The 17440-nt window shown below is 40.0% G+C and overlaps 1 protein-coding gene across 1 annotated transcript in view; it reads left to right on the forward strand.

The window, feature by feature from the left end:
* LOC142216500 (aldehyde oxidase-like) overlaps nt 1–8027 on the forward strand; it is a 115067-nt gene extending 107040 nt beyond the window's left edge. Inside the window, exons 27-35 of the mRNA XM_075284373.1 lie at nt 185–280; nt 701–829; nt 974–1048; nt 2773–2825; nt 3826–3940; nt 4599–4664; nt 5295–5483; nt 5793–5960; nt 7903–8027. Of these exons, the coding sequence (XP_075140474.1) occupies nt 185–280; nt 701–829; nt 974–1048; nt 2773–2825; nt 3826–3940; nt 4599–4664; nt 5295–5483; nt 5793–5960; nt 7903–7953 (942 nt within the window). The 3' untranslated portion in view covers nt 7954–8027. The remainder of the gene's footprint in view (nt 1–184; nt 281–700; nt 830–973; nt 1049–2772; nt 2826–3825; nt 3941–4598; nt 4665–5294; nt 5484–5792; nt 5961–7902) is intronic.
* Nucleotides 8028–17440: the final 9413 nt, after the last annotated feature.

Consider the following 17440-nt stretch of genomic DNA (forward strand, 5'->3'; position numbering starts at 1 on the left):
AGTACCGTATGTTGTTTTTTTTATTGTAATGTGCTCTGTAATGCAATGTTGGCAGTTGAATCTGCTTGAAGGAGGTGATAGATTCACTTTAACTAAACCCTGACTTCAAGTAGTTGAACTGAAGATTAGTTGACCGTTTTTTTTATGTAGTCACTTTATGTGGTTACTATTTTTCATGTTTTAGGCTGCTGCACTGATTCACATTTATCGTGATGGATCAGTCCTTGTGTCACATGGAGGCACTGAAATGGGACAAGGCATTCATACCAAAATTATTCAGGTATTTATGGTTGGCATTTTAAAACTTGCTGTTACAATACAATGTATTGTGTATGGAAGTCAGCAGTATTATATACTTAAAAGATAGCTGGCATAACCCTCTGCACTGCCACTGGTACCTGTCTCTTTTATGGTTTGTACCCACCAGCTCTGCTTCCTGCTACTCGTGCCTAACCTTGGCTTAATTCTGTCTCCTGAACCTATTTCATCTACTCAAACCACCGACTGATCCAGACCATTCTACTGCCTAAGCCCTGGTGCTTCACGCTGGCTTCTCTTATACTGGGACCACCTCACTAGGAATTGACCTGGCAGTCTCCCCATAGAGCTGTCAATACCCCTGTACAGGGGTGAATACCAGGAAGGCTGACTGTTAAATAACAGGTGCAGGAACCTCATGTTCTTTACATTTAACCTACAGATTGCTAGCCGAGAGTTGGGTATACCCATGTCCTACATCCACATTTGTGAAACAAACACTGGCTCTGTGCCCAATACCATTGCCACAGCCGCCACAGTTGGAGCAGATGTAAATGGGATGGCAGTGAAGGTATGTTTTTTTCTCAAGTTACATTAAATTACAGTAAGTGTCTTTATCTACATTATGACCCACAGTTGTACCAATAGGTGAAGTGTCACCCTGCCCCTATGTGTACAAAAATTTTAAAATTATTTTATTGACTTTTTTGTGCAGAATGCCTGTGAGAAACTTCGGAAACGACTTGAGCCTATTGTAAGCAAAAACCCTGAAGGCACTTGGGAGAGCTGGGTAGGTTCATATAACTTTGGTATGCTGTTGACTTTAAAATGAAGACCGAAGTCCTTCTCATAGTCACAGATAATTGGGTGGGTTGCACTTTTTACTGACTGCTTAAGAAGGTGTTTCTTAGACATTTTAGACTTAGATTATGTATAGTCTTGGCTTTGGGACTTGTCTCTCTAGGCTTATTCCCTGAGTAATATGAGATTCAAAATGACCTATTGTTTCAATCACATTTTAGGTTAAGTTTGTTTGTAGTTGTCCATATTATTATCTATATTTTCAAAAAATTTCAAAAATGTTGCAATTATACCTCTTGCCATTAAAGGGGTATTCCCATCTACATAATTATTTTTAAATTTGTAGATAATTAAAAGTTAAACATTTTTGCAAATATAAGTAATTAAAAATTCTGCAAAGTTTTCAAGATTTTCACTAACTTTCGTAGTGGTGACAGTCTGTTATCTTGATCGGTTGCCATGGATACGACCACTAATGCAGAAACTTTCTAAGGTCAGAAAATCAGCCATGATTTCCTTATTGTGGCCGGGATATCTTCTTATACATGTAGTGCCCCTGTCTGATAACCCGGCGACAATAAGAAAATTATAGCTGGGTTCCTGACAAGTCCCAAACCATAGAAAGTTTCTGCATTAGTGGTCGTAACCAGACTGTCACAACTAAGAAAGTTCGAGAAAATCTTTAAAACTGCAGAATATTTAATTACTTATATTTGCAAATATGTTTAACTTTTAATTATCTACAAATATAGATATGATTATGTACATGGGAATACCCCTTTAAGTCTAACATTTCCTGTTTCCTGGAGGTGGACCATGGGCCATAGACACATTGGGACAGATAAACAAATACTGTCTAAGGCATTAAAATTATTACGTATGGACCCTCCTAGCACGTGACATGGGTGCAGCTCTCAGGGGTTAATTCACTCTATTCCTTCAATCTTGCAATCACCCATCATTCAGGCTGCAAATCGAGCATAAATCACACTCAGCCCATGCACCCAGATGCACGCTGCCACCACTACTAACATTGACGGATTTAGTTTCAAGAAGTATTCATTATTACATACATCATTAACATCATGTATTACAAGTACAAGTAAAAAATTGGTGTACAAGTCATAAGAACAGTGTAAAGCCAGTCCCCGCATCCTGGAATGCATACCAACAGATGTTTCAATAGAATCAATTAAGATTAAGTATATGGATTACGGATAATACAGATTAAACAAACCTGTACAATAAAATGTAAGTAAACAAACCATTTAGAAACACAATTAAAATAATAGGAGAATAAGAAAACAGAGAAAATAAAGAAAGCAACTGTTTTCAATAGTAGGGGTCACACTATGAAGGGTGGAATATAAAATTGGGATTATGCCATCAAAAGGTTATAACTGTATGATAGGCCATTCATCCAAAAGGGCCACATCTTGTTGAAATGTGTATCTGTTATGGCGACATGATGACAGGGCCAGAGAAGAGAAATCATTACACTTGATAAAGGAGCGTTCAGCTCCGAAACGCGTAGTGTATCTAATAAGGAAAGCTCGTACCGACTACCTTTGTGACCAGGATATATCTGTGAAAAGAGCGCACCTGTCCACCTCTCCTCCTATAATCAATCCCATATCGCTGCCTACAGTTATAGCGCTGTACATTTACTTTCAGCTGTAACTTATGTTCTTAGTAATGATTTCCTTTTTCCAGGTACAAGAAGCTTTCTATGAAAGAATAAGCCTATCAGCCACTGGATTTTTCAGGTAGGACACATTGTCCTGACTGTTCTTGCTGTCTGTGCAGGGTTGAATCTGATGCAAAATATCCTGATTTAATATAGAAATAGAAGAGGTTAGAGGTTTTATCTGCAAAACAGGTCCTGTATCAGCCATATTAAAGTGTAACTAAACTTTCGGACAACTTTAGACTTTCTGACAATATTTGTGTCATAATTAGATTTTGTAATAACAAATTTTGGATCCTTTCTGTGAAATCCTGCAATTTTTTCCCCTCTTTCCCTTGTTTCGGTATTAGCTGTTTCTGCCTCTCATTGAATGTTACTATATATAGAGTACAGGGCTGTGGAACATATAGAGAAAATGAGGATTGTGGAGGGTCACTTCAGATATATATCAGACATCATAAAACATATAAACTTTCTTGGTGTCATATGAAAGAGGAGCTTGTCTTCTTTCATATGACACTAAGGTTGTAGTGCTATCTAAATTATTTCTAGAGCTATCACTGGTTGAAAACAGTCCGGCTTTCGATTTTTATATCATATATATCATACAGCTGTATATAAATATCCTAATACTGACTGTCTTCTCAACCAGTGATATCACCGTAAATAATATAGATAGCACTACAATATAAGAATCTTCTCGTTCATATGATGTCAAGTAAATTTGTACATTTTATAACGCTCGAGATATACTGTAACTGTTTGACGTGACCCTCCCCTCCCCTCAATCTCTTTACATATTACACAGCCCTCTACTCCATATACGGCAACAGTCAGTGAGAGGCAGAAACAGCTTTCAACACAGAAACAAAGGAAAGAGTGAAAAAATTCAGGATTTCACAGAAAGGAGTCAAAATCTGTTAATAAAGTGTAATACACAAAAACTGCCAGAAAATCAAACGTTTAGTTACACTTTACCTAGCAATTGCACATTTCTTTAGTAAAATAAAAAAAACCAACACATTATTGTCTGAACAATTTAGTTAGGTTGTGTGATGTGTTATGCTTGCCATGCTCAGAGGCTACGAAACTTATATGGACTGGGAGAAAGGATCAGGCCATCCATTCCAGTACTGTGTTTATGGGGCAGCCTGTGCAGAGGTGGAAGTGGACTGTCTAACAGGAGATTATAAAGTAAGGTTTTACAACATTTCTCAATGGCAGATGCGTTACTTCTATTTAAAGGGGTATTCCCATCTGGGTATGTATGGTTATATCCACCAGATATGCCATAAATGCCCGGTATAAGCACCACCACACAAGTAGGGCTGTGGAGCCAATAGACTAAGCCACCGATTACATCTATATTTTTCCATAGCCTGACTCCTGCTCCGATTCCTTGATAAATAGCTGACAGCCATGGTCAGATAGGAGCAGTAAAGCTCCTCTAATTCACAAAAAAAGCCATTGTTGGAATTCTTATGAAAACAAGTATCCAACAAACTATGCAATATCAATAATTGTATAATAGAATTTAATATCATTTTATTTTGACGCTAACTTCCCCTGATTCAGACACCACAGCCCAGAGTATAAGAGGGGTGATCCACACCTACATGGCTATCTCTCCTGCACTGAAGCCACCAGGTAGGGTTCAGGTGAACAATGTTCTCAAAATAGATCCAGGTCCCAGAGGGGAGAGATCCTGTGAATGTAGCCATAAATGTCCAGCCGGGGGTACCCCTTTAAGCTTCACTTCTGTTAGTAGTATAGCTCATTTTACTTTATCTTCAGGCATTTTGAAAATTTCTCTACTAATGAAAATGTCTGTATTTTTTTCCTGTCTGGACAGAACATCAGAGCAGACATCATCATGGATACCGGTTGCAGCATTAATCCAGCTGTGGACGTGGGGCAGGTACTGAATATTGTATTAAACCATTTGTTCCCCTGCTAAGTATAAGGGCTCATACACATGGCATGTTCCAACTGTTGAGTATAGAGCTGTGATAGATCTGACATACTGATGCATGAACCTTCTACTTTACCTCCATATACCCTGAATTTCATACAGCATTATTTTTCTGTGGCATCCTGTACATGTTATGATATGCTCCACTAGACTGAATATGTGGAGGTGTTCTGTAGGTAGGACTAGTACATTCTTCAGGTTCCTTACTTTCTTCCTATCCTTACTTTCCCTGTACTGTAACACTTTCCAAGATTTACACCTTATAACTATTCTTTTGGTTTCTTTAGTTTTGATTATTTTGTGACAATGTGAACATGTAGACATAGACATAAGTAGCTTTGTACCTTGTACTGCTCAGTTCCACTCAAGTGAATGGGACTCATCATCCGCTATGCTGTACCGCTATACAGTGAAGAGATCATGGCATTAGTTGATTGGTAAGAGTACTTGGTGTTGGACCTCCACCAATCTGATACTGATGATCTATCCTAAGGAAAAGTCCCCAAAGGTCATAGTGCTAGTTATTTAGAGCTGCTCAACCCCATCAAAGCTGTTTCTATCTCTATTTGTTCTCAGATTGAAGGTGCTTTTGTCCAAGGAATTGGGCTTTATACAACAGAGGAACTAAAATACTCTCCAAAGGGTGAACTACTAACAAAGGGGCCAGGAGAATACAAGATCCCATCTGTTTATGACATTCCAAAGGAATTCAATGTATCGCTGCTTCCTTCTTCACAAAACCCTTATGCCATTTATTCATCCAAGGTAAGAGAAGGCAATAAATCAATATAAATATCCATCCTATATATTCTATATAAAGAGCAAAGAGATGGCAACTCCTTAAAACAAGGTCTATGACTTATCTGTGTTAGATAGATAGATAGATAGATAGATAGATAGATAGATAGATAGATAGATAGAATCTTGTATAAGACATCAGAGTATTCTAGAAAACATAATTTTAATATCCCTACTAATATACATGTTAAAATTTTTTGCAAGTACAGAAAAACATATATCTGATCTTGATTTGCACTTGTTTTATGAATATTTTCCATGTATCTGTTTCCCTAGGGTATAGGTGAGGCAGCCCTCTTTTTGGGATCAGTTGTATATTTTGCTGTAAAAGACGCTGTGTGCGCTGCTCGAAAGGAAAGGGGTTTGTCAAATATTTTTATACTAAACAGTCCTGCAACTCCAGAGAAGATACGTATGGCATGTGGAGACAAATTCACTGAGATGGTGAGTACACTATCACTTATTTTTACTTTATATTTTTTCTATTACTAATGAAGCTGCTATAATATGTCATTATGAAAAGCAATATAAATATGCACAATATGTTAAGAATATATACAAAATCTGCAAAAGGCTAAGGGCGGGTTTACACCTGCGCCCGGTCTCCGCTTTGCAGGTTTCCGTCTTCTGCCCGAGAAACTTGACAGGAGACGGAAAACGGCAGTCAGTTTTCAAACCCATTCACTTTAATGGGTTTGCAAAGTGTCTGCCCGTGAGCGTCTTCTGCCTCTCTGTGGCGAAACCGTTTTTTTTAACCGGACACAAAGTCGGACATGCAGGACTTTGTGTCCGGTTAAAAAAAAAACGGTTTTGCCATGGAGAGGCATAAGACGTTCACAGGCGGGCACTGACTGCCGGGTTTCTGTCTCCTGTCTCGGGAAGAAACACAGCTTTTTATGCTGCAGATTTTGCTGCGTTTTTTTTAAATATATTTAATTTAATATACTTTCCCTTCTGTGCAATGCACTCCTGTCTTTGGCTCAAAATAGCACAGCTAAATCTGCAACATAGAAAGCAGCTTTTCTGCAGTGTGGGACCTTGGCCTGAGACCCCACCTTGCTTTTTTTTTTTTGCAGATTTTTCTGCGTTTTTTTTTTGTACCAAAGACAGGAATGCATTGAGCAGAAAGTAGAAGTATAAGAGCTTCCTATATATTTCACTTTCCCTCTGTAACCATTCTAGGCTTTGGCTCAAAAAAATGGAGCAAAATCTGCAACAAAAAAGCCACATTTCCGCAAGGTGGGGCCTCAATCTTAAAAGGAATCTGCTATCAGAACACAGCATATCAACCCAACCTTATGGATTGATTGGTTAGGGTCACTTAAATGAAACAGTTCTCCTTGTGAATCAGCGCCTCTGTTGCCGCTATATCAGTTTTAGCAATATATAAATGAGTTATTTGGAGTAATGAAGGTATTGCCATTGCTCCAAAGAGATATGTGCCAATGTCTTTGCTACTTCAAATATCCCAATTGCACACTACCAAAAATAGTGATATGTCATCAATGGAGACAGCGATTCACAAGGGGAAAAAGTTTGATGCAGGAGATCCTAACCTATCTATCTGCATGGATGATATCTTTGATTCTGGTGAAAGGATAATTGCAGCAGTTCTATGTACTTACAGTGTATGTACAACATAGACAGCAGATGGATATACTGTCATTATCAACACTTCTGGTGGTGGCTCATCTCCCTTAAGAACGTACAGGGGGGCAGGTTACTTGGTTGTAGTCCTCCTGCCCTACTGCCGTTCTCCTGCTATATGATCAGCTCCATCATATATGTTCCTACTGCAGCAAGAAATAGTGGTAAAGATCAGGAAGGGGTTACCGCTGCACCAGACATTTTGAATAAAGCTTGGGGTTTGGACATCAGGAGAGGAAACAGACGGGGATCAATTCCCTCCCCCCCCCCCCTCCCCTTTATTTCTGTATACACCTCTGAAAACAAAGAATGGAGAATGTTAAACCTAATATCCCTTATGGCCAGCCATCAGGGAAAGGGCAGGAGGCTGTAACCAAACGTTACCGTTGTAAAGTCTGGTTAGTAAAGTTTGGTTACTACTCATGATTTACTAATACATTTCCATTTTTAAGTTTGGGATAGAAGGGATAATGTGTCTCAGTAGGGGGCAACATTATAAGGACTTATTAGATCTTGTATATCCTGCTATGAATTCTGGGTAAGGAATATGTAAATAAGACTTCATTGGTGGAAAAAAGGAACGTGCTCTAGCGCCACCTTTTAGAGGGTAACTACTTATATATTAATGCATTGCTAAAAAAAAAAAAAACCTTAAAAAACCTAAATTATAGATAAAAATGCTCCTCAAGTGTATATTTTTTCTGGATGCAAGTGTCAACAAAACTGGTTTATTTTTTAGATTCCAAAAGATGATCCTGAATCTTTCATCCCATGGTCCATTGACGTGTGATCTACATGATGTACAGTACTTGACCAAAGGGACTGTCTCATGAAAGGACATAAGCACCAAATCTATTCCAGGAATTATCTGTTTATTAAATTTATATTTCACATTACATTACATAATAAGATTGTAATGACTTTCTATGATTCAGAGGGACCACGATATGATATAGAATATTGCATGTAGAACTGATATTTCTGAATCATTAACGGTCCTTCATATTTGATGACATTACTGTCAAGAAAAGATATTTACATGTGAATTGATATATTTTTGTGTAACTTACTCATTGCTTTTGAAAAAATGTTTTACTTTATTCATATAATACAAATTTATTTACCAATGCAATAATTTACCAGCGATGACGACGCCACTTTTTCTTTCTTTGAAACTCCAGTTTATTAACTTTTCCATTGTACAAATATATATAACAAAAAGCAGCCTAGGAGAGTGAAACAACCTAGGCAGATAATGGGCAGACAAATGGAGAAGGGGGGGGGGGGGTAATGGAAGGAAAGGCAGGGGTGATAGCATACAAGAACAATCAAGTCTGATATTACTAGAATGATATCTATAGTATACAATCTAGATACATAAGCAGTATTTGTCCAGCACTCTGTTATTTGGTGTCGGTGAAGGACCCATCACAGTCATACGTATACCTGAAGAAATTTCAAAGCACTCAAGTCAAGATGCAAGGTGATTTAATTATTCGAAGTTTAATCATTTTAGGCAATTAAGCAACACAAATTATTGTCACAATAAATAATCTTTTTTGGACGTTTCAGTCTCACAACCTTCCTCAGCAAATATCTGTGGTAACTAGTGCTGGTGGCATGGACTGGACTTGGCATCTGGTAATTCAGGCATATGCCAGATGGACCAATGTACACCAGGGGCTGCTCCTGCTCTAGCCTCCTGCTCCTGCCCTAGCATCCTTCTCTAGTCTCCTGCTTCTACCCTAGCCTCCTGCTCCTGCCCTAGCATCCTTCTCTAGTTTCCTGCTTCTACCCTAGCCTCCTGCTCTAGCCTCCTGCCCTAGCATCCTGCTCTAGTCTCCTGCTTCTGTCCTAGCCTCCTGCCATAGCCTCCTGCTCCTGCCCTAGCATCCTGCCCTAGCATCCTGCTCAAGTCTCCTGCTCCTGCCCTAGTCTCCTGCTCCTGCCCTAGCCTCCTGCTCCTGCCCTAGTCTCCTGCTCCTGCCTAGTCTCCTGCTCCTGCCCTAGCCTCCTGCTCCTGCCCTAGTCTACTGCTCCTGCCCTAGTCTCCTGCTCTAACCTTGTGCTCCTGCCCTAGCCTCCTCTAGCTACTACTCTGCTGCTTCCTTGTCCCCATAGCAATTCTCTAAGTGAGTGGTACTCAGCAGTAGAAAGAATGGTGACCGATGGACATGAATGGGCAGAGCTCCTGTGCTTTTTATATGTAGGGCAAGAAAGCAAGAGAGACAAGACAGGTTTTGTATGCGGTTCAGTGTAAAAGCTGAAAAACGGGAAGCAGGGAAATGCTGGGGTTACTGTTCTTCTCTCTCATACCCCCTCCTTGTAATGTCTCTAATCTTTTATAATAGTAGCTATGCTGAGATTTGTAGTTCTCTCCTTTTGTACCCGTTGCTTACAATGTGCAGTACAATGACATGTTCTTGTAGCTCTTTTTTTATACACTCTTCCTATAATGTCTGATATTCCATAACACTTGGACATGCTGGGACATTCAGTTTTCTACTCGTATTCGTACTATAATGTATGGGGATGTGTTGCTGGGAATGTATGCCACAGAGACAGTCGGCCACCACTTACCCAACCACTTCTGAACACGGTAAACAGCACACAGCCTATCCAGGATTCGTAGAGTCACTTGCCAGCACCTCCCCGCTCTTCAGGATGTACCGACATCTCAATGCCATATTATATACAGTCATTCCTTAATACATAGTGTCCAGCCTTATTATGTCCAACATTCTCCCTCATTATATAGTGTCTTCCATTATTATATATAGCTTACTCCCTCATTATTATGTACAGCAGTCTCTCGTATCATATACAGCGTCCTCCCTTAATTTGTAACTGTTGCCTTGCAGCACTGGAGTCCTAGGTTCGAATCCACAAAAGGGCAAAGTCTGCAAGGAATTTGTATGTTCTCCTTTGTGTGTATAGGATTCCTTCTAGATACTCCGGTTTCCTCCAACACTCCAAAGACGTACAGATAAGTCATTTAAATTGTGAGCCCTATATGGGACAGTGACTGACAATATCTGTAACTGTGCTGCTGAATATGATGGTGCTAGATAAATAAATAGTCCTCACTTATTACATACAATGTTGGATGCCACTATGTTAATAAGCCAACCCACCGACTCTATTTTTCTACCATTTGACTTCCTCCCCATAAATGGTTCATAGTTATAGTCAAACAGCAGCAGGAAAAGCTCCTCTCATTCAAGAAAAAGTAAGTGATTGTGAATATAAAGCGAGGAGCAGACCAGAATAAAACAGAAGCTAACATCTACCATGGTCTCCATCATGTGGGTCTGCCGGGGGACCTAAACTATGGAGAACCGGACCGCAGAAACAGCTGTCACATACTGGCTATAATGGGGTCCTTGCTACAGCAGTAGAGAAAAAAGTCCTCCGTGCAGGACTTCTCTCTCCACTGATTAGTGTCAGTTTCTGCGACTGAGTCTCCAACGAGATTCCCCTACAGATGTGAACTTAATCTTAAGAACACAACTCGTAAGAGTTCAAAAAGAAGGAAGCTCTTGAAAATATGGTCATCTAGATCACTTTTATACAAGACCCATAGACTGACAGAGCATAACAGATATTTATTCCTGAATTCCTCTCAAAGTAACTTTTTCTTTAAAGTCGGTGACAGTAACTTTTTTTCTGACACCACCCAAAATTGTCTGATCCTGACTCCATCTTCACAGCCCTAGTAAAGTATAGGTATGGTCATGTGAAAAAAAACATAAATACAATGGGGAAAAAATGCACACGAACAACAGCCTAGGAGGGCAAAACAACTGAGGCACATAACGGGAGGACAAATGGGGATAGCAGGGGTAGCAGCACATGAAGAATATACCTTACAGTTCTGCAGGTGGCTCGCACACGAGCAGGGACCAGTTCGTCTTCCAACGTAGACTCCAATGCAGATGTGAACATAGCCTTGCCAGATAGGCAAGACAGGATCACAGGGAGTGGAGGGGGAGGTTCTTTTCTCTCTTTACACAGTCAATGCAGAGGGGAGGTTGCAAACATGTCTGCAAATGGTTGCTTTTGTGCAAAAGGCTGAAGATTCTGCGTATTTCACGTCTTACAATGTAAGAAAAGTCTTCTATGTTGTGCTATTTTATGTTATTACAGATGGAATATTATTCACAGACAGAAAGCAGTTTTCCTGACTGTGCTCATAGATTAATCTGTGTCATGTCTTCATATATTTGCCCTATATTTACTGTCTACTTTTCTCAGCTGTTTGCTATTGTACAGTTACTTCTGGCATAATAGCAGAACAGTATCATTAATGGATAGGAAAGGGGGGCAGGCTTCTCCTTATTGTACACACCCACAATCTGAGACAGAAATGTAAAATGTGCTGCAGCGATAATGTGATTATTAGCAGCAATAAAACTGATAGGACACCATGTACAAAGGGTTACATAGTCAGAAAGCAGACTGCCTAGCCAGACCCTGTGCATATTTCAACTTTTCATGTAAACTTAGGTGTCCTTCATGGTGTTTTGGATGGAATTTGTAAGACAAAATCAGGTGTGGGTTAAAAACAAAAAACAAGTGCAAATGTATCTATTATACCTCATTTCTGTGTACAGTAGTCTTCCATCATGGCTTTAGATAAGGCTATATTCACACAATTGTGGAGAGTACGGACGTGAACAGACAATACTGTTTCTTCATGTATGTTTTGTATTAGTCTGTTTTTTTTAAATCCTACATGACATATATAAATATAAATAAAACGTATATCTGGCCCTGCAAAAAAGATACCTTATGTAGCCCCATACATGGAAACAGAAAAAAAAGTTTTTTTTTTTAAAGTTTAGGATTTATATTTATGTGTTAAAACATGACAAAAACTATATGAATTTGGTATTGCTGTAATTGTGCCGACCCACATAATACAGGTAACATGTCAATTGCCTGCAGTGAAAAATGTAAAGAGAAGAAAATATAAAAGCACAAATGCAATTTTTCCCTAATTCCACCCCATTTTGAATTTTTTTCTCCATATCCCCAATACATGGTATTGAGTATTAACCCCTTCCCGATATCCACTGTACTATTACGGCATTTGCAAGGTGTTTAAAGCGGTATTCCCACGTTGCATACTCACCAGTCTTCACCGCTGTAAAATCTTCTTTCTTCCTGGTTTCTTGCATCATTTGGTGGGTGGGGTTTCACATACAACCTGCTCTTTAGCTCCACCCCCAGATTAGTGTGTAGCTCCGCCCACCACATAGCGTGATCCTATGGGGTGGCTGAAGGGCCTGTGATGTCATCAAAGGTCCTCAAACAACACTATATGCACAATATTGGACTATGAAGTACAGGCAGGAGCAACTCCATTCTGTGTTACATACAGAGACTGCCTGTCTCTGCCATAATGAACACAATTGAATTAGCTAGCCTGATAACTGGGAAAACAGAAGACGTTCAGAAATGAAAGCAGCTCCTCTCCGCTATCTGAGAGCAGGGAGCTAGGTCACGTGGTGCAGACACAGGAATAGCTAGAAACACAGGCTCGCTCCCGTGCACTTAGCCCCTCCTCCCTCCCCGCTGAGAGCAGCAGATAAATCACTTGACTTTTGAGCACATAAGTCAAAGGCTGTGTCGACAATAATTGAATAAAGTAAGATAGTGGACAAACAAAGCAGTTTTGCTGAAGCAGTGTATTTAGGAAAAGTCTTACATCCACATTAACAAGCAGTATAGATAGGATCCTTGTGATGGGACAACCCCTTTAACTATATCAGCCGCCCAAAAGCCGGGTGGCCACAATAGCCGCTGGGTCTCTGCTGTTTTATGCTTTTTAATCATATGTTTTATATTTAATGCAGGCATTAACCCCTCTGGCGCCTTGGTGAAAGCTGCCTGAGGCACCGTTTTATCAGCGGCTCATGGGCAAACTCTGAGCCCGGGATTCCGTTGCTAATTCAATGGATTCTATTGTAGACTACTCTATGCACCCTGCAATACTGTAGAATTGCTGTTTTTTTTAAATGCATTAGCATTGTAATGCATTGCATTAGTGATCAGACCCCCTGGGGTTCAAGACCCCCCTAGGGGGTCTAATAAATGAATAATAACAAAAAAGTAAAAAAAATATTAAAAAAAATAAAAAATAATAAAAGTTCAAATCACCCCTCTTTCCATAAAACACATATAAAAGTACTTAAATACTGTGAAACACATACATGTTAGGTATCCTTGTGTCCAAAAACGTCCGGTTTACAAATCTACAAAAAATATTTTTCCCGTACGGTAAACGCCGTAGCCGTAGTTAAAAGCGCCAAACCACCATTTTTTCACTGTTTTACCTCTGATAAAAATTTGAATAAAAAGTGAAAGCCCATAAGAAAGTTGCACAAATGTACTTTTTTTCAAATCCACCCCATTCTAAATTTTTTCGCAGCTTCTCAGTACAATGTACAGAGTAATTAATGGAAGAATCACGAAGAACAATTTGTTCCACAAACATTAAGACATATAGCTCTGAGAGCAGAAAATAAAAAAGTTATGGTGTTAAGAAAGGGGGAAGTCAAAACGAAAAACAAAAATCGAAAAATGCACACGGTGGGAAGGGGTTAAATAGTGCCATTACGAAGTACAAGTCAGGCAAAAATGATGCCCTCACATGGCTGTATAATGGAAGAGATATATCTTTATAGATACATAAATTTATTTTTACACACCAGTACATTATGCAAAAAGTTAAAGTTTTTTTCCAGGCTAAAAATACCTGGCATCATGACTGATCATCTGTCCTCAGCAGCTGAAATGCAAAGAATGGAGCAGGATGCAGACAGCTCTGTTCTCTGTGTTGTGGGCAGACCAGGTACTGCAGATCAGCTCCTATTCATTTCAATGGGATGTAAGCTGCAGTAACTCTGCCACTTACACAGAGATCAGAGCTGTCTGCATCCTGCTCCATTTTCTGTGTATCATCTCACTGGTGAGGGTGCTAGGTGTCAGACTCTCACCAATTTGATAATTATGACCTATTCTTGGGCTAGGTCATCAATATTTTTAGCCTTGTAAAATCCCTTAAGGCTAAGGACACGCTGCGATCTTCTATAACATGGGTGTGCTTGAAAACAGCTTTTCTGCTGTAGATTTTTTTCTACAATGTATGGATGGGATTAGCCAGAATTCCACAAGAAAATGGCCGCTTACACCCGCTTAGTGTGTAAGCGGCCACAAGAAAATGTGTAACCGGCCATTTTCTTGTGGCCCGGGCATAAGCAGTTGGCTCTGCCCAAGACCTAGAAGATTGAAAGCCAGGACTGAAGAAGACACAAGGAGAGAGTGTTCCAGAAGAAGATGGAGGCGTCACTGCAGAGTTCTCTTGCAGCATTGGGGACGCCCCCAGTGCTGAGAGGGAACTCATTTCCATACCAAAGAAAACCCAGATTTCTACCGAACGGCGATGCGGAGAAGACATCTAAAGGTAGGAGAAGAATAGCCTTTCTTAAGGCTATTGCTACGTGTTAGTTAATAAAAATGGTATCCAATGATAGGATCCCTTTAAACTTTGTAGAGTAGATGAATATGTGACATGTAGATGATGTGAATGGTCGTTTATGGCGCCAAGGGCAGACTTCAGCCTGCTGAAACAGGATTGTCCATGCTGGATGTTTTTGGATGGCTCTTGGCTGAAAATATCAGTGTTTGAGCAGATTGGCCAATCATAACAATACATTTTTATTTATATGGGGCTGACATGTTCTAGCTAAAGTAAAATGTCACACTGAAATTGTCATTTTCAGAGCGCTACAGTAAATCTTTTTTTCCAATTTAAATTCTTATTATTTTGGCATTTTACTAATTTGTCGTGACAACAACTTTTTTTTTAATTTCAACATTTTTATTGATTTTACATATTCAATACATATTATGCAGTATATTCTATTACAACTATTTTTGAACTTTTTTTTTTATCAAAAATTAAAATTTCTGCCCCTTACACAAACATATAAAACATTTAGACCCAATTAACATCATAGTGCACCCCTCCCCCTCCCTCCAGTGTAATCTATAAGTAGTTCAGGGACGAAAGAGTAAAATTGGTTTACAGTTACACAACTATCTATTGTAGTGCTTTTTGGTGATTGACCTTGTTCCTCTCCGGGCCATGGATTCTGCAGCTCCATAGACTTCTATGGAGCCTGCAAAATTCACACCTTTGTGCACAAAGAAGTCTATAGAACTGCCAAATCCATGGCCCGGAGGCCGTTAAAAATACTGTAGTGTGCAAGCAGCCACTAAGCATACCAGACGTGTTTTGTCAGGGCATACGTGTATGTATGCGTGTGATCCATGTGTATGTATGTGTGTGTGTGTATGTACGTGTGTGGTCTGTGTATATGTATGTGTGCGCATGCGTGTGATCTATGTGTATGTATGCATGTGTGCATGCACGTGTTTGGACTGTGTATATGTATGCGTGTATGTGCGCATGTGATCCATGTGTTTGTGAAGTGCAAGTGTCTATGCGTGCGGTAGTTGTGTGTGCATACATACTGTATGTTCTCTGTTCGTCTATGTGCGTAGTGTTCATCGATCTGAGTGTGTTTTTCCATGCATGTGTGGTATTTATGGGGTGGTGTTTGTGTATAGTGTTTGTGTGTGGTGGTGCGGCCCCTTTAGCAGCGACTCTTTGGCGCCATCGCTATAATCCGTCCCTGTCAGTCACACTGTTGTTTTCCCCTCAGCACTTTCAAATTTCCCCATTATATATATATAGGGCCTAACTTTGGGGCCCACAATCTCATGACGGGGGGACGCTAGTGATATGTAACGTGCACGGTATTCTGCTCCTGTGGGTGGAGAAGGGGCGTGCCAAATTTCACCCAAATCGGGCGAGAACTGTGGATTTGTATAGAGTGGGCTACTACAGATTTAGAGTTTTATATATATAGATTTAGCCTACTTATATAGCGCCATCATATTCTGTAGCGCTTTACAAAGATACTGTCCCAAGTAGGGCCCACAATCTACATTCCATATCAGTATAGCTATAGGTTCACTGTAGACAGTTTAGTTATTCATATGGAAGGTGGGATTGTCTTATAACCGATCCTATCATCACTCTGGTGGTCCTCATACGTATGACCTTACGGAAGCGCAAACGCCAAAAGTGGTCGGTGAACAGAATGTGACTGTAGCCTTAAGAATTATTATTATCACAGATTATTTTTGTTGATGGGTCACCAATAAGAGACCAGGAGGGATCTGACACCCAGGAATCCCGCTGGTCAGATGTTTGACGTGGCCAAGACACCTATACAAGTGCGGTGACCTCTTTGCTGTTTGGCTGTGTGATGTCATCAGATTCTCACCCCATTCTCTTCTATGGGATGAGACTAAAATGACACATCATTGCTTGGCTACAATGAAACGTGATAGCGTGCAATGTGAAAAACAGAAGACGTCAGGGCACTTCCATGTGTGCCGTGACCCCTTCAAATGGCAGATTATTATGTATTATTATTATGTACTACCTAGGGCAAAGTTCACACTTATTAGGGAGCCTTCACACGGAGTAAACGTGCGTGTATTTTCGCAAAATACACGAGTAAAAATACGCCTGTAAAATGTCATTGAAGTCAATGGGAGTCTTATTTTTAAACGAGTATTTTGCAAAAATACACGCGTGTTTACTCGGTGTGAATGCACACTTAGTCAGTTTTTCAGATCACTATTTTTGAACCAAAATCCAGACACAGACCCTGCAGACAATCCATAACAGGCAGATTTCTATCTCTTGTGTATTTTGTGCCCGCTCCTCGGTCTGGTTTACACATACTGATGCAAATTACGCATCAAAATACACCAGTGTGAACATGGCCTTACACATAAGAACAATGGATCAAAATGGTGGCAAACAATGTGAAGTCGCACTTCTCAATCAAGTCCAGTCTAGATACAAACCTCGCAGGCTCCGGTCCTGTGACCACGCCCTGCTCTAGCCCCGCCTTCGCCCTCTCTACCAATCATCCATGGGTGACTGTAAATCCTTTACACACGGGGGAACTTTCGTATACACACACTATTAATACTTTATTACGTTTCCGTCACTATTATCAATTCACACTGTATTATATATAAGAATATTTCTATACAACTTGTATATATATTACAGTGTGTCTGAGCCTCCAGCATTTACTTCTTGGGTTTAATCATAAATCCTTTCCCTCCCCCGCATTATGTAACACAATGGTACGGCCCGCCTAGTTTCCCGCCCTCAGTGACGTAAC

This window comes from Leptodactylus fuscus, chromosome 8 (genome assembly GCF_031893055.1).
Source record: "Leptodactylus fuscus isolate aLepFus1 chromosome 8, aLepFus1.hap2, whole genome shotgun sequence".
NCBI classification, from domain to species: Eukaryota; Metazoa; Chordata; class Amphibia; order Anura; family Leptodactylidae; genus Leptodactylus; species Leptodactylus fuscus.